The 23,636-nt window shown below is 36.6% G+C and overlaps 1 protein-coding gene across 8 annotated transcripts in view; it reads left to right on the forward strand.

Annotated features, from left to right (window-relative positions):
• The window catches only part of LOC150097970 (dachshund homolog 1-like), a 290,648-nt gene that overhangs the window by 208,042 nt on the left and 58,970 nt on the right, over nucleotides 1–23,636 (forward strand). For 7 of the 8 annotated variants that reach the window (XM_090406400.1, XM_090406399.1, XM_090406396.1 and 4 more), the window contains 3 exons: nucleotides 11,321–11,412; nucleotides 17,650–17,841; nucleotides 21,218–21,433. In XM_090406400.1, the coding sequence (XP_090262526.1) occupies nucleotides 11,321–11,412; nucleotides 17,650–17,841; nucleotides 21,218–21,433 (500 nt within the window). The remainder of the gene's footprint in view (nucleotides 1–11,320; nucleotides 11,413–17,649; nucleotides 17,842–21,217; nucleotides 21,434–23,636) is intronic. The other variant, XM_090406398.1, reaches the window with a different exon arrangement.

The raw sequence follows: 23,636 nt of genomic DNA on the forward strand, positions 1-23,636 counted from the left end.
TTTTCTTGGATGTATAAATCTTTTTAATTCAGAGGTATTCACTTACACAAGCGTTTCATACATGTATCTGGACTAATATGATTCTGTTTTAGGCCACTTCAGGCCTCCAGTAAGCAGTGCTTTCAGTAAGCAGTGCCATTAGTTGAAGAGCGGAGACGCTAAAACACCCTGCCAATGAGGTCATCGTGTGCCATACTATTCTAGATATAAATGTGTGGCAAAAATGATACTTCAAACCATGTTTAATTTAGCAGAAAGCAGAGCTGCTTTAAAAAAAAAAAAATAGCAATAAATCGGTTGCATAGTATCACATGGTAACATGCATGCGTGCGTGAGGGCGCAACAGGCGACGACTGCTGATGGCGCAAGTCGCGTGCACGATTGTTGAGCTATTGACTTTCATTCGCATTCAGCAGTCACTTGTGACAGCGATTATCCGCCTCGACCAGAAGACCTCTGCCATATTCCAAGGACAAAATTACGGACTGAAGAAAACCTTTTCTTAAGGGCTGCTGGATAATGGAGGCATTAACCACTACTGTTCGGGAGCGTCACTTGCCTGAAATTACGCATTTTGAATTCCATACCCTGCTCGACGCATTTCTGCTTAAATCCTTGTCGAAAAGCGAACTTACTTTCCTCCGATTTGGCTTTCAAGCAAAACGTGTGCTAAGTAGACCGTGGTGCTTATTCCAAGTCGAACACCACAGCTGAAAGGTGATCACCGTCTACAAATACTCCTTTTAATGTTAATTAAAATTTCATATCGGCTGATTGGCGACTATAAGAAAATAATTTCCCTAATTGCACTGTCAAACGATATCTTCAGCAGAAGGAAAAATTCGCATAATCAGAAGTGTAATGTTAATTAAAATAGCATGCGTACTTGTCAAATGAATGTTTTTTTTTTATTCTTTCTTTCTTCTTTTTCATTTCTCACGATAAGGAAAACAGTTCGGGATTTTCCGAAAAGCTATGAAAAATTAAAATAAAGAGGGATTCTGTTACAGAAGCGTTGAAGCTTGTTCTTGCTTTCTTCTGCGCCGAACACATCATAAATATTGATGCGAAGATAATGCGGTTAGAATGACGATGATGTCACAATAGAAGACAATTAAGACCAGGAGCTCCTACAGAATTATGATCATCAAGTAACGAACACGTTTAAATGAAATGCAGCCATGATAGACAAACAAATACGGGAAAAGCGATGGCAGGGGACAAAAATAATTTAATGAGTTCCAACAACACGTTTAGATATAGGTACAGGACTGCGAGTCAATAAAAAAAATTAAAACTTAAAAAAAAAGCTGTCGGATTCCAAGAAAAAAACGAAAAGGAAAGATATATAGCATGTAAGATTAACCGATGTCGTTCATGATATGGAACTCCCACTAGGTAGCGCTCTTGGGATATTTTTGTGTTAATCCAACTCTCAAGAGATTGCTAAACCTACAACACATCGCGCTGCTGTGGGCAAGGGGTTAAGAAGAAGCCTCGATTGGTATTTTTCTCGAATGTTAGTATTATTAGTGACCCCTTACCCCTGCTTTTAACGGCAACCTCCTTCCTCTTCCACGATGTACATTAAAAATAATGCGAGGGTATGTTCCTCTGGTTCGCTATCTTGGTCGCTTGGTGTCGCTTCGTCTAGTGAGACTTGACAGCGCCTTTAAGAGTTTTCTCGTAAAGACAAGAGGGGTGGCGTAACAACACGAGCGAAATATGTGAAAACAAACATGGCTTGGTGGTGAGGAACGGCGTTCCTCCAGCAGCCCTGGCACTGACATATGGTTCCAGACAAATGAGGGCAAATTAACGGTCCCTAATAGGAGGCCAGGATTGCCTCGGGAGCTCTGGTATCCATTTGTTCAGTGAAGTGAACGCGGTTGTAATTTGCATTCGTGTTTAATGAAACACTGTTGTTCATTTGGCAGGAGCCCAGTCCCCAGCAGTCATCCGCATGTGTTTCACTTCTTTATTTTCGATGATTAATGAAATCCCTCTAAATGTAATTTTAAGCATTCTTTAAACTGGTTTTCCCTTTTAATTTATACTCTCCGTGTTCACAGTCCGTGCTCTCAACTCGAGCTCGTGTTTGCTCACTTTCCGAAGCGGAGAATTCAAGTAAGAGGAGGCTGAAGACGAGGGGGGGGGGGTTAACAAGAGGTGGAGAAAGAAAAACATCAAACCAAACACAGCAAGGCGAAGTGTTCTCTTTTTCATTACAGACAATCCGACCATATTGACACAAATCATAACTCTTCTTTTTCCCATGCCCTTTCAAAGAAGTCTGCGTCAAGCAGGGTGTTGTATTGATTCTACATTTTCGAAAGCCTGCAGTGGTGAGAAGCAAAGAAAGGACTCTTAAGGTGTAATTCGTGTGACGGGCACAGCGCCGATGAAGGAGATAGATTTATCACGGTACGAGGGAGGCGGACGGGAGGAAAGGGGGTGGGAGAGAGAGAGAATGTCGACTGCGGAGGAGCTAGATGATATCTTGTAGCTTGATATTAGGCCGGCATCATTGTTACCTCTCGGTATGAACGTTATGTTTGGTTGTCCAGCAAATTGGTTCTCCGTTAAACTGTCGCTACAGACCTGTCAGGTAGATTATCGGTGGTCGATTGTATTTATTGGGAAGCTATTATTCTTATCTTTCTTTTTTTATTTCTGTTGAGACTTTTTTTAACATTCGACGTTCCATCCGATAAAAAAAAGTGGAATCACAGTCGCCATTAAAACACAAATGGAATTGCAACGGACAGAATAAAGGCTTCGCATTCAGGTCTTTCAAGAAGGAAATTCAAATGAAAAGTAGAAATCCGTGGCAAATGACCATCTTACTGACACATATTCAGCCTCTGATATTAATCGAATTAATTTGGCATTTTATGACCATGCATTAAAAACTGTAAATGGGAAAAATGAAAAATCAATATACAATTTATAACATTAAAATAATCCTCTTCGGTGGACAGAGAGAGAGAGAGATTCGGGGGGGGGGGGTATTGATTAGTGGAAATCACCATAGTGAACTAAACCACGCAGTTGACATTCTTAGTGATTATCTTGTGACTGTTATGCGATCGTATGTATGGGATTGTCTATTCATCATATTTTAGTAACACAAGTACTTTTATGATTTAATATTGCTTTCTTTTTCAAAAATCATATAATTTCCCGGACATACTATAATTTAAATATGTTCAGAAATTCCATGGAAATACGATAATAATCCCTATAAAATATAATTTTGTCATTTGTCTCATGACTTTCGAATATGCTCAACTACTGATCTGATCTGATTTTTCCTTTTCAGTCGTTTCTGACCGTAGGTGACTTTGTAGGCATTGCCCACAAAGTACTCCTGGTCAGATTTTTACAGGGTAGTTCACCATTGCTCCCCCCCAATTTTATCCGGGCTCAGGACCGGCATATGGCTGGGACGTATTCATGACTGTAATCCATGTGTGTTCACGGGGACGGTTTGCCTGTTCTGGGGGGGAGGGGACTAAAAACTCGAGTTTCCGGGTAAAAAAAAAACCCTACCTCCGTGGGAGACCGACTAACTCACCTTTTGTCGAAAGAGACCAGATAAAGGTTCCTCACATCACTGACGGGAATCGAACCCAGGTCTTTCCGACTAAAGAGCTCTTGATCTAAACGGACTGAGCTATGGAGGCTCTTGCTCATCTACAAATTTACGACATTTAATATGTTATTTTGATAAGCTTCTTAGAATAGCATCTTTTTCTAAGGAAGAGCATAATAGAGGTTCATTTTTTTCTCTTTTGGAAAGACGTATATCCTAATTCATCAACGAAAGACAAAAAAAAAACAAACTTTTTTTCTACGTCTCTTTCAATGTTGAGTCATGTGCTATTTACACGACTCAGTGTTTCTGCACGTAAACAGAACATGTAGAATAATAGATACTATTGAAAGATACCTCGTGAAGAATTCATAATAGAGTTCACTCTAAAATAATTAAGAGTTTTTATAAACCAAAAACCTATAAACTGCGTTTGAGTGACATATTTCTATTAGCATTCTTAACAAATGCTATTATATACAAATGCATTTTTTATTTCAATTGATTGAACATTGGCAAAACTAACGCCACCTACAGAGAGACTTAGTGATGTAGTGCTGCATTTGAAAGTAGCATAAACAAATATTACGTGGCGCTTTCTAATTGCAGAACCAGTACGGTGTTTCCCGTTCTCTCCCCCCCCCTCCATCTCTTTTCCATTCCAATTTCCCAAGGCTGACTGTTAATTTTGCTGGCAGTGCTATAGATCAAGGGGTGGAAATAGGGTAGAGTTAATGACCATTTTAGTATTCACACGACGATTCCTGCGCGCAGATGGAGAAAGACTACAAACAAAACCTTTCCGGTACTTGATGAATGTTTTTATTTTGTCTGTTAATGAACTTGCTGCTGGTGGACATTTTTTCACCTCCATTGGAAGTCTCACGCAGCAAAGTCAACGGAATAATCGCTGTTATTACTCTCCAATGGCTCTCAAAACACAACATTTTTTCTGGAGCGGGAATCCAGTAGTGTCAACATGAACAAAACCCCGGACTTCTCTCCCTCCCTCCACCTTTTCTTCGCCGACCAAAGTTTAATGAATAGCTAGCAAATAAAATTAGTCCGTTAAATCTTCTGTTTGGTCTCTTAATTAACGTAAAACACCCGATCTGTTTTCCACCCTTCTATTTTTACTCTTTCGAGCTGGTACGAAAAGCAGTTAGCGGAAGAACTGGTTTGCCTTTGACACTCACCACAAAGTTTTAGGCGGTCCAAAGTTTAACAAAGTCACTTTATGGTATAAAAGGTGGTTTTCCAGTGTTTTTAAAACATAGCATTAAAGACATTAAAGGTGGAAAAAAAGCGAATCTTTGTGAAGGATTCGTGGTACAATGCAAACAATGAACACAGCATGGCTCCTGGAGCTGAAAAAATGTTTTATGCAAATAGAGTGAAGATCTTTTCGTTCTTTCTCTCATTTATTTCATTATCTTTTTTAAAGGTTGCTTTCCTCATTTTTCAAATCTCTTTCTTCCTTCTGTATTTTCTACTTGCAGGCCTTCTTTTTCTCATCAGCTAACAGTTTTCTTTCTAATTACTTCCATCCTTTTCTTTTCATGCTAGTCAGCTTGATTTTTCCCAACAGCATTTTCATTTATTTTTATTTCCAACAAATATTCTTCCTATTATCATCATTATTTCCTTTATTTTATTGCCGTATATTTCTTCTTACTTTTCTATAGTTTGCTAATGTTTTATGAAATATTATTCATTTTACTTGACCAAACCTACCATTCTTGTGATTTAAGAAGAACCAAAGCACACTGCTATATTTCATTGCTTATTAACTCCTGACTCTGAGGAAGTTGGATTTAAACAAAAAAATAATAAAAATAAAATAAGAGCATTAGTTAAGTGGAATAGTTTACATTAGGTTTAGTGTTGGTTTCCTTATTAATCTCGTATGGCAAATGCCTTTAGTGATAAAACCAAGCTGGCCTTTACCAAGTACAGAAAGGAATTACGATAAGGTTAGAAGTAATATAATTAAATTTATACGGAGAGTAAATAAACATAAAATTAAAAATAGAAAAAATGAAAAGGGGGTATAAACATTAAACCACCTATATATATATATGGAAAAAGAGCTTGGGTGTTGGAAGAGGTGTGATATTAAAGTTTGAAACTTTCGAGACTATGTAAAGAAGAAAGACGTGTTTGCATGAGTCCCAGAATTGTAGATGCCAAGATCGGAATCATAAGACAAACCGAAATAAAGAAGGTCCTTCTTTATGGATCTTCAAATATTTTTAACTTTGACATTACACTTTCTTCATTATCCAAGTCACTTTCTTCTTGTATTTATAGGTGAGACGCTTTATTTCAATTTTTTATTGATTCTGTTTTTAAGTTAGATTTTCACTTACAGTTCGTTGTAATTTTAATTTTTATAAAATGTTATACTAGACTTGACGTATGTCAAAGGTGTATACGTACTTATACTTCGTTTTATCGCTAAAAATGTTCACCGCGAGACAAACTAAATGATAGGATGAAGAGCTCAGGATCTATGAACAGAGCATGAAAGATGGGTGGGAGAAGAGAGGAATTAGTTGGGAAATAGCAAGAAATGATCTGACAAGTGAAATCAGAACAAGTATGGGTAATCAAGACACCCCTTATCATCCGCGAGAGATTATGAACTATTTATAAATAAATAAATATTATTTTTAGAGAATGAAAACAATCATTAAAAATCCTGAATTTTTATGCATAGTCCTGACAGCAATCATCATCATCAGCCATTTTTCTGTCCACTGCTGGACGAAAACCTCCCCCACAGTCCTCCATTCATTTCTTATCTTGAGCCTTTCTGTGCTACTGAGTTCTTGCCATCTCTTTAATCTCATCTTCCCGTCGTCTCTTTGGTCTTCCGGACAGCGATATGAAGTAGAAATGACACTTAATTTACATGCAAGTGCTCATTTTGAACGACCAATTTTAAAACCCATCGCAAGAACGAATGCATATTTGCACTTAGACTGTAAACACCTTGGTCCCAATCCAGTCTTGAGGGCGAGGAATTTTTATCTTTAGACATTAGTGGGTTTCAAGAGGTAGGGATTTTACTCCTGTAATCGGTTTTTCATTTCACATAACAGACAAATGGACGGAGAACGTTCAAATGGCAAACATAAATACCATAATCCCTCGATTAGTGCGTCATTTTTTTTCGATATCCAAATTCGATTAGTGCGCCTCTAAAATTCGATTAGTGCACCTATATACATCTTAAAAACAAATGTTACAGATTTTAAAAATTTTCTGTCTATACATTTTTATGAGTAAATAATAAACAACTCATCTCAGAAGACGGATTGATTACCCTATTATCGGAATGGATTCTCCTTTTTGTGACATGCGCAGAAGTGTCGAAGGGTGATTTTAAAAAATCACTCACCAGAATGAAATAATTTAGTAACCATTTAAAACAGTTTACAAAGTTATTTTTAATGGCATACTGCACTACTTCCATGTACACTATGTTCCAAATTTTTACCGCCAAAATTTATGTCGTCGTCTGCTATAGTATTCCCACAGATTCGAGACACTTCGACACTTCTGCACATGTCACAAAAAGGAGAATTCATTTCAATAATAGGGTAACCAATCCATCTTCTGGGATGAGTTGTTTATTATTACACGTCGGAAAATTAACTTCTCTTTTATGATCATTATAGTTTTTAAAGTGGTAACTATTTTGCTTGTATAACAGTTGGGGAATTTTATCTATAAAACACGTGATTTCGCGTGTTGGCGACCAATTCGTAGGTCCTTCATTTCTTTCTCCTCTTCAATGGTAACGTCCAAGCGTTAATTAAATCTCATTCTGAAGAATTGAGTGAATCCGACCTGCTAAATTTAGATGCACAGCGGAAGATCCCGAAGAACATGAAGAAAATTTAACCACCGATAGTCAGCCAAAAGAGATTTCACAGAAACAATTTGAAAATATTTTTCATACAATCGAAGTTTTTAAGCACCAATGCTTGGAGGCTGACCCTAATGAAGAGAGAAGCAGTAAAATTTGCAGAAGAGTAGAAGAGGCAATAGGGCCATACCGTCGGTTGTATGAGCAAAAAAATAAAAAACAAAATGTCCGCCAAACTACGTTAACTCAATTCTTTGTTAAGAAGCAGAATAATTAAATTTATATCCTGAATATGTTTTATTGTCTTTCAGCTTCATAGTTTTCCTGTAACTAGGACCTGAGACATACCTTAATTCTTTTATAAAAAAATTAAGGTTGAAGAAAGAAATTTGAAGAACGAATTATACTTTTTCTCATAGGTTATTATATTTCGATTAGTGCGTTTCCGATTAATGCGCCTGTTTTAAAGAACGCATTAGGCGCACTAATCGAGGGATTGCTGTATAACATAAAATCAACCAATGTGAGAGTTGAAATTCGAATGCGAAGCTAATTCACTGTAGGTTTAGAAGAAAGTAATTAAATTCAGCATGCTAGGATTCATTGTAATACCCACAGGATTTAGTGTTGAATAACGTGCTAGTAAAGGTTTTGTACACTAACTTCAATAAATTAAGTAAGTCTTATTTATTAAAATTTTCGCCAAATTCAATTTTGATCATTTAGAACACTTTATTACTACGTTAAAAACAAGATTGTACTATAAACATTTCCAGTACTTTTATCACTTTAAAAACACGGCTTTGATATTTCCCCCCTTGCTGCTATTCGGATATTAGCTTTGGAACAAACTTAACAGGGATGTTAAACGCAGCATACTTTTATTAATCCTTTTCCTGTTGTACTTATGCGTACACCCACACCGTACTATGTAGGCTTTCGAAACCAGATCTGATGGTTATTCCTTATACACTTTGAATCCTATACTTGTATTTTGGTATGTTCTTCTGCTAGTTTTGTAGGACGAAAACCCGGAGTCAGATAAAAGCTCACTGATATAGGTGCTTCACTTCGTAGACGAGGTTCGAACCCAGGTTTTCTCAAACTAAAGGGCATCGTCGATATCGACTGAGCTAACTTTATTAACAGCGATCGCCTTTTAACAAGACTGTCGTGCAGTATGAAGAAGACTTTTTCTTCTGTTACCGACAGAAGAAAAAGTCTGATCAACACAGGCACAATAATAATAATAATAATAATAAAGTTATCAATTCCATCTTTATTCTTATGGAACTTTGATAGGCGCTCTGCGAGATACGAAAAACCTTTTTAACAGCAGTGTAAAAGCGATTGGTTTCTTTTTGTAGATTAAGCGAAAAGCACTTCAGTAACAGATAGCAGTCGCCATGTAATAATAAAGGCAGAGGTGAGGCTACAACCGTTTGTTTTCATAGAAATAAATGGAACCTTTACAATCGTTTGCAAGCAAATATATTACACAGATCGCTGTAATAGTTGTCGGTGTCAACAGCAGTGATGAGACGTCTGTCGTTTCACCTGATGAACGTCTAGTGGGCTGTCCTGTCAGTGATCTGTGTCTCCTTTTACGTGATCATGAATACCCCTCCGTACCGTCATTCGAAGCGTTCATGTCCTTTTGGATTGTCTAATTGAATAGCGTTAATTAAACTTTCATTCCGTCACGGAGCTAATTACGACTAAACAGTCCCACACCTCATCAGACCCTGGTGAATATGAATTATTTTGTCATTCGTCACTGGCTAAGCGTGCAAGCTTCACCGCCAGGGGCGCTCATGTTACAACACTAAAACTGAACGGCGTAGCAAATGTTGATTCTCGCTTCATTAGGAAAGAATGACATTTTCGCTCTCTCTCTCTCTCTCTCTCTCTCTCTCTCTCTGTTCAAGATACATATGACCCTGTTAGCGAATGAATTCGGAGAGCTGCAAATGAATTAGATGCTTTATCAGATGTCCTACTTTCTTTGTGAGCATGAATAAAACATCACTTTATGTTTAGTTCCCATTATGGCTTTCTTTGTATCTGAATACGGAGTCCTTAACTATATCGTTATAGCACCTGTCTAGGATAGAAAAAAAATCTTTATCGAGTCCGTTCTTATTATATATGGTCGTTTGCTGCATCGTTTCTTGATGATTGGCAAAACTGGTTAGCAAGCATATAAAGTTGCATCACAGACTATGAACTCGTACTTTTGATTCCATATAATTAAAATGAGTCAGTAGTTAGTCTAATTAATATCGTTATACAGCCCTAATAAAAGTCGAGTGAAGTCACACTTTAAATCAAGGATATGTTTGTATAAAGATTATGCTATTCTTCTCCTTCTGGAAGCAGACTTTCCTTCCAATTATCAGGCGATGAGTTAAGTTTCAGTACTTTCTATATGTGTCGATGTCTTCCACAACGTAGAAACCATAACTGGTTTTCCATTTTGTAAGGTAAACCGGAGCATATGCGAAGGAAAGTATTCCGACCGAGGCTTAATAGTGAAGAGAAAATACCTGAAAAACTTTTCCGTGAAGGCAACAGAAAAGAGAGGAGACAGCAATCATACAAGTAATTTTTCACTTGATTGGTGCACGCACAAACAGTTTGTACGCCAGTTATAACACAAGCATAATTTTTTTGTAGTTTTACTAGCCTACAATTCTTGTTAGCTTTACAACTTTTCATGATATGGGCTGTAGTATCTGTGTCAAATGGGAAAGCAGTCACCAAATTAATATTCCATTATTAGTGTTTTTTTTTTTTATCGTGTTCATTTCAGTGGGTTACAATCCTCTATTTTAGAAATATTGGTAATATGAGGGCTATTAGACGAGTGTTTCTAAAATTGATGATTGTGAGTCACTGATAGAAAGTTTGGAATTTTTAGATACGTAAATGAAGGCTTAAGAAGACGAAGAAAGCACATATGGAATAAATCGAGAATTGAAAAGGTAAATTTAATCTCCGATGGCAATTTTGGGAAATCTTTTTAATGAGAATAAAAATTATGCAAACTAAGAGCACACGATTGGCAGGTGTGGGTACTTCCCCACAAAATCCAAAGATATAGCAAATATATATATATAAAAAAAGAAAAACTGTATACATTTAGTCATTGCTTTCATATATCGAAGTATTTCCAAAGTCCTTAATTTCGTTTCATATGTCAGTAAAACATAAACATTCTGCTATAAACTGGTAGAGAAAGAGAGAGCGGCTAGAGTATTCACTTCCAGCAGGAAAGGCTTCGCTACTGATCGGTCCCTATTCAATGAAGCATTCTGATTTGATTATCACATCATTTATTTGATATTGGGGGAAAATTATATGTCATTCATCTCGCTCTAATATAATTTCCCTGCTGTGTGTGTGTGTGATACTCAGTTATTACCTACCGGTTATGATCTACTGACTGACCCCTAGTAGCTGCTACTCCAATTAGCAGAGGGTGCTTGCAGATAAATGGTAAAGCATATTTAAAGGGATATCCATACTTTTTTCATACAGTTTAACTGAGGTACTTCATAATGGAACATGCAGTTTATTATTATTATTTGATGGTCGGCGGTAGATGACACCAACACCATCTACCGCAGACCACCACCACTGGTATTTCCAAAGACAATCACAAACATCCATGCCCAAGGCGGGATTCGACCGCAGCCTTTTGGCTGAAGAGCGGATACGATAACCACTCAGCCAGGCCAACATAACCAAAATAATTAGCTATATATAACCAACATAATTAGACATTATTTATGCACCAAATGAGTACTAAACTCAAATAATTTAAGACAACGCCTTTTTCTTCATTACAGATTAAGGGATGAAAGGCCGGAACTACCAGAAAATAAAGACAGGATGTATGGCTTCGACAGTCACAGGATGAAGGACCAGGCATTTCTTAATGGTAAGCATCCATTTTATTCTCCCTCTCCAATGAATCTTTAGCAATATTTCGCATCTATTCCTTTGACTGCCTAACATCTTCAGCTATCGCTACTAGTGCTAAAATCAGAGAGCTTTCTTCCATAAATCATAATCACTTCTAAATATAATCATCATAAAATCTGGTGGAAAGTATTTCACATAACTGAATCCGATACTCTAGAAATAATCGTAGCGGAAGGATCACCAGAGGTTCGGCACATTAAGAGTTTAACTAAAGTCATACTCTTGTGAATTGCACACAATTCTGTCTTCTCTTCTTGCATGGCTATCAGACGTACCGCCCGATGACTATATTTAGTGACAATATATATATATATATACTGTATATATATATGCAGGAAAAAGATAGTTGCTCAGTTTGTATAGAATTTAAAGTGTTCGGTCTCTTTATAAGAGTACACTAGTTCCCGCATGAGTTGCCTTGATACTGCGCAGTTACGACGATAGATTCAAATTTATCTAGGGCACTTCTCTGTCAAGAATATTTGCATTATGCCTCTCATGTTAATTAAATAAGTATTACAAAATAATTATCATAATAAATATTTTGTTTATCTAAATTGTATTAATAAATAAATATATTTTAGGACAGAGATGGTATTAAGAAATTTAATACACAAAAATCAATACGTTAATATAATAATTGTAAGATGCATTACTTTTGAATCCACACCATTTAAACAGAAAGTGTATTATTATTATTAGTTGGCCTTGTATTTCAGAATCCATTGCAAATAGCGGTATCCTTTCAAACTCCCAAATTCACTCAGCTTAACTAGAATTGTTAGAAAAATGCCTTTAAAGCAGTGAATGCAATATCTTCATTTTTATTAGTGTCTAAACTTTAAATATTAACCATCTGAATGCAAAAAAAAAAATTCTGTTCTAGTGCCTTTTCACTTCCCACCGGGAGGAGGCGACTTTTTTTGGGAACCTGCTCCATTCACCAAAGTTGAGTGCATTCACGAAGCGTGCAATAGGAGATGATGTTCCTAATTCTAACTCGTATTTGGTTGTATGTACTCGTGTGCCTGATCTACTGTTGATTTTGATTAGGTGCAAAATTAAAAACCAGAGTTTCTAGTTTTTAACCTTGGGAGAGAAAACGGTACTGATCTAGACCAAAGATCGACTAACTTTAGAATCAGAAAAAATCCTATAATTGGTGACCAGAATCGAAACCGTATCTATTTATTTTTTGCAGGCGTAGCCTCACGAAAGTCACCAGGAGTCAATGCGGATATCACTATCTTTGTTTTAAAGATTGCATTATATAAAAGAGTGATCTGCACAAATTTTGTTGTATAAAATGTGTGTACGCACGCATGCATACACACAACACACACAGATATATTTATTTATTCCACATACAAGAAGTATAAGTACCTATAGCACATCAGTATCGTGTGTGAGGTGAAGATGAAATTGTAAACGTGTTCCCAAAGTAATATGCTTAAAATTGCGGTTTATAGAACGTAATTCATACATTTACTATTTGAAAATTAACGTTTTTAATTCCAGCTGGTGTATTTTCTTCTGACAAATCGAAAATTTAACTTAAATAATATTTTATTTTAAAATCATAAGGCATGATTTAAATGGTGCTGTCTTAAGGCAACTCATGCAGAAATCACATAAGTTTCGTAAACTTTAGATTACTTTTGGTTACTTTAAGGATGCAAATTTTTAACCCTTTTCACATCCGTTATTTTTACTGAACATCATAAAATACCACTCAGGTGAAATCGCACGCCTTTTTTTTATTCCTTTTTCTCACCCGTATCTCTGATGGTCTAGACATGTTAATGTGTAACAGCAACTGGAATGTCAAAGGACATATTATCACAAAATTACTAATCACATAACTCAGTTCTTTACACTATCACAATACAGAAAAAATGAAACAAATACGCAAAAATAAGGGATGCATTTTATTATTCTGGTTGTTCGACAAAACTATTAGTATCGCGTGATTTACGTGAAAGGATTTGTTTCATATACTACAAAAATCGAGCTTTTCTACACCGCTAGCTGCCCGGATGGAGTGTGCATGATAATGAAAGTTTCATTTCAAGTCCATGGCTGAACGTATACTGGAAGATTGATACCACTGACAGCAAAGTCTCGAATTCGGAGTGTGTTGTTTCGCTATGTAAAACAGCATTACTCAGCTAAGTAGAAAACTATGCTTCAAGAAAACTGGTAATGGTCGAATCGCAGTGAATTCGAAGCATGTTTTTTCGCTTCATTAAGGAAGCGGGAGGCGAAGCAGTTTCAATCTGCCGCGGTATGTTCAGCTTATGTATTCGTTCGCTACTTGGAACAACTCATTTGTTTCTTCTTCTTCCCACTATGAACTGAGCTCACGTTCTTCACTTTAGTGCTATGCATTTTCTGCTTCCATATAAATTTATTCCTTATATTATGCGCTCCATTGGGAGATTCGTTATGCATATCAAAAATTGCTTTGTAATAGAAGTTCCCACGTGATGTTATAAAATAACTATAACAGCTTGTTATAGTATTTAATTGATTACAACTTTTAGGTAAGCATGCTAAATCCGTTTGGTTTAAAAGTTAAAATAACATTTGCATTTCCTCCAGAAACTCAAAATTTTGGTCCAACAAAACAGATACCGGTCCGAGAATATGCGCAAATTACTGCCGTTACATACAGATGTTCGTTATCTTAGTTGTCTCGAAGCATGTTCTTCTCAACAAACAAACTACACTCCAAATGATGCAAGATGGTGTTCAAGAAATTTAGAGAAACATAAGCCAAAATAAAGTATCATTTATGTTTTCAACATATCATCTTATTCGGTTAAATTTGCTAAGCATTTCCTAGTTACTGATAGGTACAACACCAGAGTGTTAATAATGCGATGAAAATTATCAGAAAAAAAGCTGCAGCTAAGTACTTAGGATGCAAAATATCTGAATATTTTCACCATCTCAAAATCGGAATCATGATTCATTTATTGTATGCGCCCAATATACACCTGATAAGCAATTAATACCCAAAAAGACATTCGAATAGTTCAGATTTACCAGACTCATTGAACTTTCGTAGTTCATTCAGTATCGATGAAGCCCATTGATTGGAAAGGCTTACGTTCGAACTTTTAGAGGAAGCGAATAACTCTTATAGAGTTTCAGCTGACGCTGAATTATACGAAGATGACAGTGTTTATTATTATTATTATTATTATCATTATTATTATTATTATTATCCCGCAGAATGGGAAAACCGGCAAGAAGAATACACATAATAAACGCATGAAGACACTTCAGTCTTAGATGCTTTATTCCAAGCAATCCAATCCACCACCCGATCGACATTATTCCAAACCATTGAAAGAATTAAATTCCGTGATTGTTAATGTTTAGTATCTGTCTATCTGCCTTTGAGCGATAATCAGGCAGTCTTACAGCGTGACTAACTGCTGAAAACGCGAAAAAATTGTAGCATACAGGGTGTCCCAAAAAAGAGATGTTAACAATTTTTTACTGAAGGTTCTAGAAATAAATACTAAGAACTAAATTAACAAGTGAAGATGTAAGCTTAATTCTAACCGCTAGTAAACTTCCATATGCTTTCTATCATTTACAATCCTCAATCTAATTCTACGTTCAAATTCTTCAACGTCACGCTCCAGTATAAATAGGGAAATGGTTGTGATAACTTCCTGATTACGCTGTTTCAATTTCACAATGTTTCTCGGTTTAATATGCTAAACTTCAGACTTAACATAGCCTCATATACACTACTTGGAAAGAAGTCAACGGACACCATAGTGTGAGGAAGAAAACAAACATGAAGCCCACCTTAATAAGATGTAGGACTTCTTTGCGATGACTTCAACAATCTTAAGGGGCATACTTTCCAAAAGCGTACGATAGCGATCAACAGGAATTTTGGACCGTTCTTCCAATAGGTATGTAATGAGGTCCTGGATTGTTGTGGGACGAACATTCCTTGATCTTCCCGAAATCTCCAGTTTGTCCCACAAATGTTCGAATAGGGTTCAGATCAGGGCTTTCTGGAGGCCAGTCAAGTGCGGTGATGTTCAGGTCTAAAAACCACGCAACTACAGAAGATGCTTTATGACACGGTGCATTGTCTTGCTGAAAGAGACAATGATCGGCTCCGTAGAAATGCCACAAAGTAGAAAGCATTGCATTGTCTCTATTCAGATACTTCTCGGAGTTCAATGTTCGTGGCACCACAAACAGAGGTCCGACGCCAAACCAGGAAAAACAGCACCAAACCATCACACCGCTGCCTCCGAATTTCATAATCGGGTTACTCACCCGAACACACACACACAGGTCCATCTGCTCTGTAGACGGTGTAGCGTGATTCATCGCTCCATAACACAGCTTTCCAAGTTTCCATGTCCCACTGTACCATACTCGTTTCACCAATGAAGACGATGCTGCGTGTTTGTTCGGCTAATGTGGGGGTTTGCATATTGCGGTCCTACCATGGAAATCCATTTTGCGAGTTTAGTTCTGAATGTTTTTGTGCAGATTCGTGTTCCAGTCGATGTCCGGAATTCCGCACCCAATGTGTCGCCCGACGAATGGTGGTTTTTACATCTTATCCTTCGTAGCCCACTACGGTCACGTTTGATAAATGTGGTAAGTCGTTCACTGCCAGTAACACTTGCAACTGACTCCCTGTACTTCCATCTCAGTATGGTATCACTGACTGTCGACCTGTGATGGCCCAATTTGTCAACAATTTGCTGAAGAAATTAGGCCTGCAACATGCCATCCTATCACAACGCCTCTTCAATGTCTTCATATTCTTCCAATTTATACCAGTTACAAACACGTGACTTCTTACATTGCACATTGCATCTTGCCCATGAGGGAAGGGTTCTTTGACTTCTTTCCAAGCAGTGTATAAAAATCTAAAGGTTTAAATCTGTCGATTGACCGATTATGACGTATCAAAAACTCACTTCTTCGCTTGTTATTTTAGTTTTTACTATTTACTTCTAGGGCATTCAATAAAAATAATTAATATTTCATTTCTGGGACACTGTAGTTAAACTTCGGCTCCACAGTGTATGGAGCTCATTATCTGCGCAAACGAAAATATGGCGAGGTATCAATAAATAATGACAAAAGGCTATCGAGATCATACTATCAGATAACTTTATATGAATATCAATTTGAACTCGACGATTACACTTATCATTATAAATAGGCTCGTAGCGGCAAAGAAATCCATAATCACTGATTACCGACGACAGACTTGTATAGGAGTGTTTGGATATTCCGCTGCCATTCGATTTACGAAGAGTAGCCAATTAAAATTTTATTTAATTGGCTATTAGATCCCTATTTATTTGTTATATCAACCGTCCACGAGAGAGGCAGAATTCATAGGACATTAAGTGTCATGTGTAGACCGAAACTTGATATATGTTCAAACGTCTGAAGCATATCGACAATAGTTACCGATAGTTAGAATAATTCGCTGAAAACGTGAATTCGATTAAGAAAAGAAAAGAAAAAAAAAAGAGAAAAACTCGGTTTCTTTCATTCTCCTCTTTGTCAGTCAGTTCACCTGTGCTCATTCAGGTAGTTCCTGTCCGCAACCTCATTTGCATGAAACATGGGAAATACTAAACAAAATGTCATATTTCGATTCCATTTATATTTTTAGTTATTTCATCCTATTAAAATTTTTTCACATTACTTTACTAAGGTGGTTTCTAGTGCATGCTCTCTACAATTAATAGAAGCAAAAATGCCTCTTACAGTAATTGATTTTGATTCGCAATTACTGATTCTTTGCACATTTCCTCCTAATTTAGTCGATTTACATGATTTGGTGCATGTTATCAAAACTAATGCTTAATTACTTACATTAATTAAGATAGAGCATTTTACACGCCATCTAGTCCACGAATTCTTTCGTAAACATTGCGAGAACAAACTGCTGATTATTCAACATATTTTTATATTTTTATATATTATTATTATTACACAATGATGGAAACTTTGAATTACTTTTACTTCATCATAAACAAGAATTAGTTGCCAAAATTATTTTAATAATGTAACGAGGGTAAGGACCAATAGTGTCCCCGCCTGCCGATACTTCTCTGGTGAACCTACCGTGAAGCAGCAGTCAAAGGTAGCGATCTAATTCTGGGTTTTATCTGGTGGCCTTTATTAGGCTACTTCTGGCTTCTTGCAGGAGCCTCGGCCAATGGTCACAGTCCGGTCCTGAATCTCTCTCAACACAGTAGTCGTGCTGGTGCCAGCAACGGTGGAGGAGATCAAAGTGGAAGTGAAACCGCCTACAACGAGTGTCCGGATGACGATGATAACGACAGCGACGATGACGAAGAAGACGACAGGGAACAAGGTAACATTTGAATTTTATTGCATATGCATATAATATCGTTTATATATACAGGGTGTTCGGGATAAATTTGACAGTTTCGTAAGGAAAAAGAAAATCTTCTTTGTATCTATTAAATTTAATGAATTGACAAAAAAACATTACAGGCAGAGTTAATTACAATACTATCAACAAGATTTACTCAAAATAACCACCATTAGCATCGATCACAGCTTCAATTCTGCTTCGGAACCTCGAACAAGCTGATGCTACAGTCTCCCTGGGAAGGGCCGCAAAAACTGTTTTAATTTTATCCATTAACTGGGCTTTTGTATTACTGGAAGTGCGATTGGTGTCTTTTTCAACTGCGCCCCATACAAAATAATCCATGGGGTTAAGGTCTGGGGAGTTTGGAGGCCAAACATTTGGACTGGTGAAGTCGTAGAAATTTTCAGACAACCATTTTTGACTTTTCCCAGAGGTGTGGCAAGGGGCCGAATCCTGCTGCCATATATACGGCCTACCATTGGCTACCCTTGTTATCCAGGGCTTGACTACAGTTAGCAACTCCACGAACAAAGCCCGAATTCCAATGCCAGGGTTCTTCAACACCTGTTCCTGCAGATTTGCGAGGAATTCTGCTGTACGAACGCAATCAGATCGTCTGCTAGGGATCTTTCTTCTTGCTACATCCTCGTAGTCACCATTGCAAGTCTCTAGTTCATGCCTGATTGTTTTTACTGTATTCAGGGAGCATTGGGCAGCAGTCGTAATATCCTTATTTTGATGGCGGGCACGAATCATCATGATACAAGTTATTCTCTTCCATGATTCAGGTGGGTTCCAGCTATCCATCCTTTCTGACATCTTGTATATGAATGAAGAAGGGTCCAAACTTTTAAATGAAGAGAAGTGTGTGTTAATACATGTAACTTACGGAAAAATATAATTAATTATAAATATGTCAAATTTATCCCGAACACCCTGTATATATCTGTGAAATATACAACACACACACACAGATTCCATTTACGAATAGCAAAACGTATTAAGCACTGGCTATAAATAGGTAGTCGATTTGATTGCCGCAAAACAGAAATTGATTAGAAGCGGGTAGGTCATGAAGTCGTGGGAAATAGTTCTGACTGGGTGACTTCGATCGGGAGTTGATAGTGGGAGTAACTCATTTCCTGATAGACAGCCATTTGCAACAGCATCTCGGATATGTCAAGAATAATGATATTAGGAATAATGCTGACCGATGCAAGAGGCAGAAGAGTTGACAGAATCGTCCAACAGATGGGCTGCAACTGGTCAATACAACTAAAGGCTGCGAAGGAGTGGCTTAACGTGCAATGCGCTGGCATTGCGCCGAATGTTGTTGAACAGCGGACAACAATTGAGGACATTATCACCATTAGACACCAAGGACTGAATAAAGGTTGCTTGAGTGATGCCTTTCCGTTCATCTCTGCCGACAATAACACTAAGGCATTGACCCATTATGCTTGGTGACAATAATATAAGACGAAGGCGTTAAAGTGATGATTAGGGTCTAGGATCTGTGTCCTGGCACTGCTTAGATCCTTCGAATAGTGTGATCCATGAAGTGAGTTTAACCTAATGAACTGACATCCTCTCACTCCCTGGATTGCAATCTCAGATCTGTGGGTGGGAGGAGAATCTGATGAAACTGCAAGAATTCATCACATCCGCTTGCGATGGGATACTTCTGGAGTGTTTCAGGAATCTCAATGTCCTTGCACATGGAGAACTGTTCTAAAGGTTCACGGTGCTCCACTACTTCATTATGTACTTTTATTATATTTGTGATTAACCGGCCACTCATGCATATGTGCATTTTTTTTAAGTATGTACAGTCCAAACATCATAAGTGTTGTGCGAACTAATATACTCTTTACTCACCTTTATCCGCGAAGAAACATTCTAAGGGCCTTTTTTTTTCAACTGAAGGTAAGTTAGAGGGTGACGTATGGAAGGTAGTAGGTTTCCCCTCCCAGAAAATTGTTTGCGGGAGATGACAGCAAAAATGTTGGTTATTGTAATGGTAATTGACTTTCTTGTCAGTTCTTATAATCTTTATTATGATCAATTAACTCACCTTCAACTGCTAATGTGCTAGTCGGTCTCAAACGGAGGTGGAAAGAATTTTTTATACCTGAAAATCGGCTTTTAATGCTGATAAATAAATAAAAATTAAACACTAGCTAGAGGTATAATATCAAATCTCATGGTTTTAGTTATGTTGTCTGTAATTCCAACCAAACCAAAATACTCCAGGAAATCTTTTATTTTGTGTGTGTACTTCTGGCAGATTGGCTGGTTGGGTGGGATGATAAACGCTAATTTCCGAAAGGGAAAACCAGCTATCTTCATATTAAAAGACTAACTTACCTTCAATTAAAAAAAGCCCTTATGATGATTCTTCCAGGATAGAGAAGTGTAAAGAGTATATTAGTTCAACCAGTAATTATGAAGAATGGATTATACATATACATACAGTCTCTCTCTCATACTCTCATACATCGAGTGTCTGGTTTATTACAGATATAATAGATATAATAAAGATACATAAGAAGGTCCTTACAACAAAACTCAGATGTAAATATCTTAATATATATATTAAGATATAGATATTAAAACATTAAGATATCAAATATTTTAAAGGAAGTAAAATGATAAAAAATATCTTTTAGTCATATCTAGTGCAAAACGTGCTTGAATCAAGCAAAATGTGTTTCGGATTACATAAATACCTCTTTAATAAACGTTACTTGAAGCGGAATATTGACCATAAAAAAGGATAACAAAAAAAGAATTCAACCTGCAGAAATGACAGTGCTCAGAAAAGGAACTGAATGTACTATGCAAGACCACACAGCATATCCAGTTATCGGTTTTACATCTGAATATAAAACCAATACATTATTATGTTAGTAAATATAAGAAGAATGTATAGAACATTTGAATCGAATAGACAGTGACACACCATCAAAATTGTTGTATACATATAATACAAATGGACCAGGAAAGCGATGGTGCAAGACCGGATGAGGACACTTAAATTACTGGTGGAAAGATGAAGATGATAACACCAAGATTTTTATGAGATGTAACAAATATTTTATGTATTAATGTTATGCTTATCACTACAATATCATCAGCAGTCAACACTGCTATTGAAGGGGTTTTTTTTTTTTTTTTTTTTTTTGACTCTGTGGGGATGTTTAAACCTGAAGCATTATTACGGAACTCAGAACATTTTCAGTGAAATTGGAAACATTGTCTTAAATTAAAACTTAAGCAAACAAAAAATTCCTTTGATAGAAAAGGTCGACACCTCTTATGACGTTATTATGTCGTTTTGCTTTCTATTTAGATCTGAGTGACAACCCCGATGTCAGTAGTACTGCTAATACCGATCGCCTACCATCAAGTCAACCTCTAGCATTTCCAAATGTAGTCAACGATGGCAACACACTTACCGGTCAAAGCGCATCCTCCATGGAAACACTTTTACGGAATATTCAGGGGTTACTCAAGGTAGCAGCGGATAACGCCCGACAGCAGGAGCGACAGATCAACTTAGAAAAAGGTAAATAGCATTTAATCATTCTGTTTGCATAGGAGATGACTATAGTAAATGTAGAAATTCTGTTTACACTCAAAAATGTTCCACAAAAAGATGGAGAATATTTAGTTTTCTGTCCTTAAACAGAAAGCGAGATATGTTCCTCGATCATATTTGAAGTAACTGTCGTTTCTCTGGATTCGATTAATTTAGTTCTTCAGTGTTCAACAAAGCTCTCTTCTTCCACCTACTCGTTTCGATCTTAATATCAGTGACATCTTTCGACTCACTGCACATTCGTAGCAATTTTCGTTTGCTAATATCAATAACACTTAAAACCAAATCCGGTCTTATATTTCGCAAGATGTCTCTCATGAAGAACACCTTTGTAGAATCAATACTATATGGTAGCACACGGCATTAAACAGTTGATTTTAACCAGTGCATGAAATCAGAATCATAAAAATAGATGTAGGTGAAGCGATAAAATCCCTTTGGTTTGAGGGATAACTAGTGTCTTTTTGTTACTCTGAGGTCTCAATTCTTTCAAGTTGTTCGGATTTTTCGAAACTTCCACACATTAAACAATTCAACGATGCCCTTCAATAACCTTTCTATGACTAAAAATCTGATTTTAACATTTAATATTATAAACACTCAAAAAAAGATTCAGCCATTCTTGTGTATACAAAATTTTATCATTGAGAGTACTAATGAAAATCATAATCGCATTCTTAAGGTTTGCAATCTCGAAACACCTTAGGAAACTATCATAAAAAGAAACCGAAGAGTGATGTTCGGTAGAACAACGCAGGGTGGTCAAGAAAATTTGAAATCCAATCACGTGTTGTTTCTTATGAAAAAGCTAACGGTGATACTTGTAACTGTTCTATAACAACTAAAAAAGAAAAATTCAAGTAAAACTTTAATATAGATTATTTCAGACGTAGTGTATCGAATTTATCTTTGTTTGGCTGTAAACAGGGGCCGCTCGTGCATAGGCACTGCGGAACTGCAGCACCCCCAGTTTTTCTCGATATATAAATATATTTATTAATTTATTTATATTTGCTTGTAATATTTAATTTTATTATCAACAATCCTATACAATTCTCTTATTTCGTATAAAAATTAATAAAAATCCATCTTGTAGCACTTAGGAGGGCGAAGGACGCTAGCAGCACTGTGTTTACCACAGTGTCATATATTGTTACGCACGCAAGCATATGCACGTCATAGTGAGATGCGAGCTATTAGCGTAATGCGGCACTGTCCGTAGCGCAGTTCCACTGTTGTTTATATGCAGTTTGCGCTAGTGGTATTGTTCGTAGCTTATCGTGTTTACTTCTTAAACACGATATATCCCATGATCAACAAAGAAAAACTTGAAACTGAACTTCAAGTATTCTACAGTAGACCCGACATGAATGATTATTGTAAATTAATTGAACTGTTAAAATTTATAACAGAAAATAATTTAGATCGTGTTCTTAGTGAAATTACTGTATTGATAAAAATTCTCTTGACAATCCCTATGACTACATCAGAGTCTGAACGCTGTTTTTCAACATTAAAGAGAATAAAAACATTTCTGAGGAGCACTACGAATCAGGATAGGTTAAATGCACTTGCGATGATTTCAATGGAGGAAAAAATTCTTCAACAGTCACACAAACATCCAAGAAAACATTATTATTGACCTTTTCGCTCGAAACAAAACAAGAAGAATGGATTTTATTTTTAAGTAATTTTGAATTATACTAAACTGTATAATTTTATCGATAATAAACAATATTTTTTCATGTTTAATTTGTTTTTAAATTTTTACCATAATTTTGATATTTTATCCGAACACGTATACACTGTACTTACAGTGTGTATATATATTTCGAAAGTTGCAGCACCCCCACGATTTCAAGCCACGAGCCGCCACTGGTTGTAAATAAATGATGTAACCACCATATCATAAATTTCCACGATCTGGAGAATTGAGAGATTGCAAAATCAAATGAAAATTAAGTGCACAGAATCCCCTACAAGTATTGTAACTGGGACGATGTAAAATTCTCAAGGGTCTCCTTGAAAACTGCTACGAGGTTGTCCAAAATTCTCAGCTACGCCATTTGAAAGTGTAATTCTAATATGCGAAAACAAATAATTTCGCTCTCTAGACAAAATGCAAAAAAAGTAAAATGGGGGTGTCTGGAATTTTCCCTTTTCTGGACTG

The sequence above is a fragment of the Typopeltis vanoorti genome, chromosome 16, assembly GCF_054136105.1.
Source record: "Typopeltis vanoorti isolate ZY-2024b chromosome 16, IOZ_Tvanoo_1.0, whole genome shotgun sequence".
NCBI lineage: Eukaryota > Metazoa > Arthropoda > Arachnida > Uropygi > Thelyphonidae > Typopeltis > Typopeltis vanoorti.